Source organism: Triticum dicoccoides, chromosome 2A, assembly GCF_002162155.2.
Source record: "Triticum dicoccoides isolate Atlit2015 ecotype Zavitan chromosome 2A, WEW_v2.0, whole genome shotgun sequence".
NCBI lineage: Eukaryota > Viridiplantae > Streptophyta > Magnoliopsida > Poales > Poaceae > Triticum > Triticum dicoccoides.
In genome coordinates, this window is record NC_041382.1 from 57646346 (window position 1) to 57653963 (window position 7618).

Below are 7618 nucleotides of genomic sequence, written 5' to 3' on the forward strand. Positions count from 1 at the left end.
TATTCATATTTATCTCAAAATCTCGTACCATATTTTATTTTTTATTTGTTTAATAAATTCGAATACGGATAATTTCCATTTCCATTTTAGTTCGGATGCGGATGTTTCGGATACGAATAGGCATTTTCTCGAATACGAATATCGGATATTTCGGATTATCCGCTACCAATTTCCACCCCTAGTCTTCATGCGACACCAAGGATGACTACAATCCCTAAAAAACAAGGATAACAACAGTACTGCCGCCCATGATCACCGATTCCTCCGACTTCTGCCTGAGCACCTGAACTACAAACACGGTATAACTAACATATTCCATTTATGCGGCGCGAACCCAAGCCATGACATTACAGAAAAACTCAGATATCAAGATCACCACAACATTCATCAACAGACACAAAATACATAACAATATTCGCCACCAGCATCCGCTGCTAATTCGCAGCAGGCAGAAGTCTGAAGCAATTTTCCGGCGTTTCTACAGCACAACAAGGGGGACACTGTAACTGCAACAGAGACTAAGCTAGCCTACCAAACAACGGAAAAAACACATGGGTTTTTGAATGCTGGTTTCTGTTGATCCTCTGGAAGGACAGGAAATAAAGACAGGGAGAACTCCGAGAGCGGCTCGCCGTCTCAGGCGACATGCTGAAGCTGCACTTGCTGCTGCTGCTGCTGCTGCCGCTTCTGCTGCTTCTGTACATTGGCCTTGTGCTTCTGCCCGGCCAGGTGGAACTCGTAGACCTTCTGGCTGTTGACGACGACGTTGCACGCTGTGCAGATCTTCATTTCGCCATGAGCCGCTCCAGCCTCGATCACCCGCCTCTTCTTCACCTCCAAGTCTGCTGGGGACGCGTTGGAGCTCTTGTTCTTCTTTGGCTGTACAGCCGGCACAACACCATCAGCAGTGGCGGCAGCGGCGGCAGGAGGTGCTGTGTTTGCTGCAACACCGCTGTTCGGAGGCTTTGCTGGTTGAGGCGTGATCGCGTCTTGTAACTTCTGCAGATTCTTCTTGTGCTTCTGACCTGTTTTATGGATCAAGAGAACCTCCATGGTGTCGCACTGGATCTTGCAGACTTCACAGAGTAATGGCTGCACAACTTTTGGAGTTTTCTTCCTGAAACTCCTCCGAACGTTTGTCGGCAGAGGATGTCCAAAATGGGCATTCCACTGAGCATGATGCATGACCGTGGCTGCAGCTGTTGGTGCCACTCCGTTTGGAGCTTTCGCAGCTGCTACCTATGGAGACAATGTTGACACCAAGTTAATATGGAGAGATGAGAAATATAGTATGAAAGCTAATCAGCAGATACAATTAAGGTGAACTGAACAGAAGATGTGCCATACAGTGAAGGTAAGAAAAAAAGATTTTCATACAATTAGTTAGTGCACATGTGAAATCCATGTCACCGTGTCAAGCATGGTTATACACAAAAGCACACATTAAATGGAGGCCAGCATATTTTAGGGGCAGCACCAAATTTGATATATAGCCACCCAGTCTGATGAATGGATGGTGACGGTATTGGATCCATTTTCCATGTATATCTTACACTGAACAAGCTCTATCCAATACTACTATTTAAATATGATGATGCGGATGACAACATATTATACCCACATACCAATAACACCTGCGCATACACATATGATGCCCTCAGCTATGTATCAAGAAGGTAAAGACTTGGCAACAACCACCTCCTATACTAACAGCTGTGCCTCAGCACAAGAAAAGCAATGCAGCACTGGGAGCACCATGACAGTACAGAAAGACTAAGGCAGACCATGCCGCCCATTCAGATCAGAGGTAAAGTTGGAGTAGGACCTCTTAGTCGAGACCTGCAAATTTACACTCCAAGCACAAGATGCGTCTGTGGGAATTGTCCACCTTTTGGTACGGTGGATCTGAGGCACAGAGTTTGATATGAACCATTGCTGTTCTCGAATTTGAACTTGGCAAGAAAGCATGTAAAATGAAGTTCAGATAGCATGTACTGAAAACTGATGTTTCTGCTAACAACAATGAAGCAACAGCCAATATGATCACCTGGCTAAACTCGATCAGAAAACGTGCGGGCTGGAGTTAACTGAACGTAAATAGAACAGATAAAGGGAAGCAACTCTCCCTCAAAAACCTGAGACGAGCATTGACAGACCGACTGAGGATTTGGACTACATGGGCGATATCTGGCTTGGTGACTGTGGGATAGAAACCACTGCCCACAATGTATACTCTTGTGAAGTATTATGGCGCACTCGCACTCTAACTTGTCCTTGTGGAGCTGTGTATGGCACCTCGGTTGTAGATGAGATGCATGTTGAAGTCAATGTTAAAACTGGGATCAGATTCCTTGACGAAACACGAGGAACAACAAAAGTTTGTTGTCACTGTAAGGGTAGCACTCAAGTGTACATGGCTAGTAAACAAATAGTGTTTGTCTTGTGCCTAGATGTGCATTGTATGCTTAAATAGGGTTGAGTCCTGGTAGTTCTAGTTCTCCTATATAGTCCTTTGGGGTTATTGCAAATTTGAAATACACTCAATCTATTTGGGTGTCTTTCAAGAATTAACAGTCATTAAACTCTCAGAAAATAACAACCACCAAGGCTCCAAACAAGGATATTCAAATTAGAGGACCTTTGCTTGATCCAAATATAGGACTCAGAGCATGAGAACCTTTATTAATAATGGAATTGAGCCAAAATGGGAAAATATGTTAAATCTGTACCAGGCTTTCACATCCTCCAGGATGCGGAATTTCAGCTTCGATTTTTTTTTCCAGTTTTGACATGACAAGGACAAAGACCAACTATCAAGCAACATAGACATGTAGATCAAAAAGTAACAAAACAGATTAATGTGAAATTATGTCTATGGCAAAACCAACATGCAAACAAATGAATGCTGCCAAGTTACAGATTGAACATACCCAAGAATGGAAGTGGGCAAAGAATTGGATATTAGTACTCAATAGACCTGAAAATTGCAGGCTACAATGTTCTCAGCAGAAACAAGTAATGAATTTTACTGAATTGAGTAGGCAAAAATAGGTGTGAACATGCAAATGCCCACTTGGTTTCCACAGAGGAAGAACGAAACAAAGTGGCCGGGGGTGAGGAAAACTCGAGGATGCAACCATGCAGGTGACCACTTTATTTCAATAAAAGCGAATTTTCAATATACAGATGCTCACATTGAAACAAGATACATACACTAGCACTACAATTGAGTTTGGGCATTTAGGATAATAGTTCCCGTGCATCAATAAATGAATGGATGGGACCGATTCAGGTCCTAAGGCCTAAGAACACTAAATGTGCAAGTTATCATCATCCAATATTCTCTCAGCTTATAGTTAGAAGACTCTGTGCCCCAACCCCCAAATACTCCTACTTGCTTTCATCTCCATCCCCAGCTTGCCATGAGACAGACAGCCCTTTGAAGGCAATTTTCCATCACGGCAATTTTAGCTCTACAAAAACATTATGATGTTCCATCACTACTTAAGATGGTGTGACCTATTCCATAATCAATAACTTTATTATCGGAGGAATTTTAACCAAGTATGGGAGAGAAGGGTCACTCCAATTCTTTTTTCCACATGGATACACAAATGCATCCTTATCATGATTTTCTTTCCAAAAGCCATGCCAAAGTGATGAAATCATATGTGCTCTTTTCACCCAAATAGGAAGGAGCACAGGTTAGGACGTTGCCCTCAAACTAAGGCATACATGGTAAACATACACAAATGATTTTCATTCTCTAAGCTATGTCAAAATGGTGAAATCACACATGCTGTACTACTAGCCCAGGTCTTCAACAAAGCAGGCAGTCACCTGCTTTCTAATCACACTCATTGGTCTGCCACACATCATAATTACTTAAATCTACAACAGTTCCAACTAAGCTGAAAATACAACAGTTCCAACTAGGCTAAAAATGTCCAAAGTTCACATCTGCTGAGGTTAACTTTCAGTTGCACTTCACTAATATTTTGATTAGAAGTCCCTATTAAAACAAGCAAGGTTTCATTCCAACTCGCGCTTATTCTATTATTTCGTCAGTTTAGACATAAAAAGATGACATGTTATCTTTCGGTCGCAATTACCAATCATGACTTACATTTCAATGAAGCCCCTAGTAACTGATCAACTTTGATATCTGACAGCACCAAAGCCTAGGCATGGCTCCTTGCAGGCACAAAAGGATTTGACTAAAGAACTTCTCATGGTCAAGATTTAACAAATCTACCGGAGTGATATCCTTTTTGCTTGCATGTCAACCAGTCTGCGAGTTTAAGATGCGGGTGAGCAATTTCCAAACCATTCCAATTTTCCAGCTAGTCTGGAATGTTTTGTGATTTTTACAGTGCGAGGATTCCCAAACCTAGAACCCATAAAGCCAGAAGGCAGCAATCGAGTTATCTAGGATTATGGGCTACCTTCACCAACTATATATATATGCCAAGAACAATCGATTCGATAGAAAATCAGTGAGGCCCGATTTGTAACCATGCTCCCTTATCTGACGAACCCCTAAAAAATCCACCTAAATCCACCACACTCGGAACGCATACAGAGAAAGATGTACCAAATCGGAGACAGTGAGCGCACTGACCTGGGCGTAGCGTTGGGGATCGAACCCGAAGTGCTTCACCGCCTCTCTTCCAGCCGCCGCGGCCGCCGACGCCGCCGGAGCTGTCTGGGCCGCCGACGGGGCCTGAGAGGCCTCGCCGGCGGTGAAGTAGTAATCCGCGAGGCCACTCCCCCCGTCCGTCGCCGGGGCGCCGTAGTAGTGGTATTGGCTGGTGTACGGGTTGTACTGCGCCCCCGTGATAGCCTGGGCGGCAGGGTTGGAGTAGTAGTAGGAGGACGAGGCGGCGGAGGCGGGGGCGGGGGCGGGGGCGGAGGGGGCGGCGGCGGCGGGATCGGGGTAGTGGTACACCGGGTAGGCGTAGGCGTAGGGGTAGCCAGGAGGGTAGGCCCCACGGGGATCGGCGGCCTGCGGCGCCGCGGCGGCGGCGTGAGCGGCGTAGTCCATGGTGGCGGTGAGGGCGCGATGCGGTCGATGGGGTGCGGTGAGGGTGCGACCGTGTGTGCGATCACCGTGGCGTTCGGGTGCACGAGGGACCGAACCGTATCGGGTTCTCTCGGCCTAGCCAGAGAGTTTACGGAGTACGGCCTCCTGTTTTACTGATTTACTACTAGTTCCCATCGTATTTCGTGTTATATTTTAAACATAATTTTAACTAATAAAATATAATACATAATAACAAAAATAATATTATTAGAAAAAACATTTAAATACGAATTCATTGACAATTTTTATACATTAACATTTTGGTAGTCAGATCTATGATCAAAATTTGGCATATGAAATACAAAAGGGACCAATTATGAAGTACTCCTTCGTCCGAGGACTGAGATAGTAGAAAACTGTCTAGTGAGGTGTCCCCCTTCCCCAAAATCAAAACAACCAAGGAGGACTGAATTAAGGAGTACTCCTCCGTCCCAATGCAAAATGATCTTATATTATAGGGCGGATGAAGTAGAAAATATATTAGTGCTACATGCATAAAGCATTTTTTTCTTGGTCTCTTAGCAGGAGTTCATAGGTAAAATGCTGACGCGACGACACGAGACATGAGTTTCCCAGTCAATACGCTCGTGACGCAAAGGGCACCAAGGCGATAGGGTTTCCCCTGCACCCTGCCGATGCCGATGTGGTCTGCCTCGTCTCATGTGACCTTAGAGTTATGGAGGCGCGGTGGATCATGGTCCTTACTGCGGGATGACTTTGTTTTTAGATATACTTTTTAGTATATAAAGCGGGCCGAAAGCCTTTTTGGGTAAATATGGAATACGACTCCTCGTCTAACCCCAGCCCCGATGGTACTTCTAGCATCGCTAGAGGGCGTGTGGAGGCTTGTCTCTGGCAGATCTAGCGGGATACATTCGGTGTTTGTCTTCGGTAAATCCGGTTGGATTCGGTCTTTGTTTTTCTACGTTCGTGTGTCTAGAGTTTGGATCCTTTTGATCTAGACATTTCTTTGTCGGCGATGTTTGCGATTCTGGTGCGTTGGTCCCATGTGGCCTTATGACGATGACTTCCCGACTGTCTACTAAATAAGGTTTGCTCGGCTCTAGTGAGAGAGAGGCGATGACGGTGGTGTGTGTCATGGGGATGTTTTCGACAGTAGAAAGGGGTAGGAAGATGGAGCATGATCTATCTAGAGCAGACGGGTGACACAAGTATTTTTACGAGTTCGGGCCTCTTACGGTGGAGATAACAACCCTACGTCTCGTTCTTTGAAGAGGCTTTTCTTTGTTCCGTGTATGAATTTAGTGCGTATGTGAAAGAGTTTGCAAGAGAGAGAGAGAGAATGAGAATGAGAATCCCCTAAATCTAAGTGTGAGGGGTCGCTTATAAAGATTGCGCCACCCTCTCACCTACTATGTTACAAGTAGTTATCCGCCCTACTCAACGATGGCGATGCTTCAAATGTCATGCACGACTATTGTGCTTCTTGTATCAGAATATACTGGCTGGCCAAGTAATTTGTGTCTTCCCAGTACCTGACACATTAGATCGTTCAAGTAGTGGTGACCCAAATGTCACCCGAGTAACTTTTTGGGTGGTTGAGATTGATTTGGGCCCATCTGTCATACGGATCCCATGCTTTATGATACTTTGACCCTTCACGGGCCTACCTATTGTGGGTATCCCCATCAATGCACCTACGGCTCACTCTAGCGCTTGTAGTTGTCGCTAGGTGTTTCAAAAATCTGGATGTAATTTTTTTACTTCTGATGTTATTTATACTACCTTGATAATTGATGAATTTATGGGAAGTTTTTCTTCAAAACAATACCGATGTGGCACATCAATTAAAGAAGAAAAGAAGGGAGTTGTGGCTCTTAGCACATTTCACTACACAATACAATTAATGTTTTGATCTGATGTGGTTTCTTTCTAATATTTCTCTCATTCCCTTCTCTCTACAACTAGGCCACGATATTGAGATGTACATATGATTCCTAAACCAATTGAATGCAACATACTTAGAAATAACACCTAAGGACGTTGCTAATTCTAGTCTCTTAGAGCAAGTACAATAAGGTGACTTAAACAAGCTATAAGAGTTTAAAAATTAGTATATTCTTGCTTAATTGGAGGAGAGAGAAAAGGAAAGAGAAGGGAAGCTGTCGGTGTCAAAACCGGTGGATCTCGGGTAGGGGGTCCCGAACTGTGCGTCTAGGCCGGATGGTAACAGGAGGCAGGGGACACGAAGTTTTACCCAGGTTCGGGCCCTCTTGATGGAGGTAAAACCCTACGTCCTGCTTGATTAATATTGATGATATGGGTAGTACAAGAGTAGATCTACCACGAGATCAGAGAGGCTAAACCCTAGAAGCTAGCCTATGGTATGATTGTATGTTGTGATTGTTGTCCTACGGACTAAAACCCTTCGATTTATATAGACACCGGAGAGGGTTAGGGTTACACAAGGTCGGTTACAAAGGAGGAGATATCCATATACGTATCGCCTAGCTTGCCTTCCACGCCAAGTAGAGTCCCATCCGGACATGAGACGAAGTCTTCAATCTTGTATCT

General features: G+C 44.5%; 1 protein-coding gene across 1 annotated transcript; it reads right to left on the reverse strand.

The window, feature by feature from the left end:
* Positions 1-342: 342 nt before the first annotated feature.
* Positions 343-5106, reverse strand: LOC119353198 (zinc finger RNA-binding protein-like). The gene is made up of 2 exons (XM_037619790.1): positions 4622-5106; positions 343-1239 (listed from the first exon to the last, which is right to left on the reverse strand). Exons 1-2 carry the CDS (start codon positions 5042-5044, stop codon positions 637-639), a joined length of 1026 nt encoding a protein of 341 aa, XP_037475687.1. The 5' UTR covers positions 5045-5106; the 3' UTR covers positions 343-636.
* Between the last annotated feature and the right edge of the window lie 2512 nt (positions 5107-7618).

Excerpts from the sequence above, each read along its gene's own strand:
- LOC119353198 (XM_037619790.1), bottom strand. The coding sequence starts at position 5,044 with ATGGACTACGCCGCTCACGCCGCCGCCGCGGCGCCGCAGGCCGCCGAT. Across the intron at positions 1,240-4,621 it reads ATCCCCAACGCTACGCCCAG|GTAGCAGCTGCGAAAGCTCC; the intron begins GTCAGTGCGCTC and ends TTGTCTCCATAG.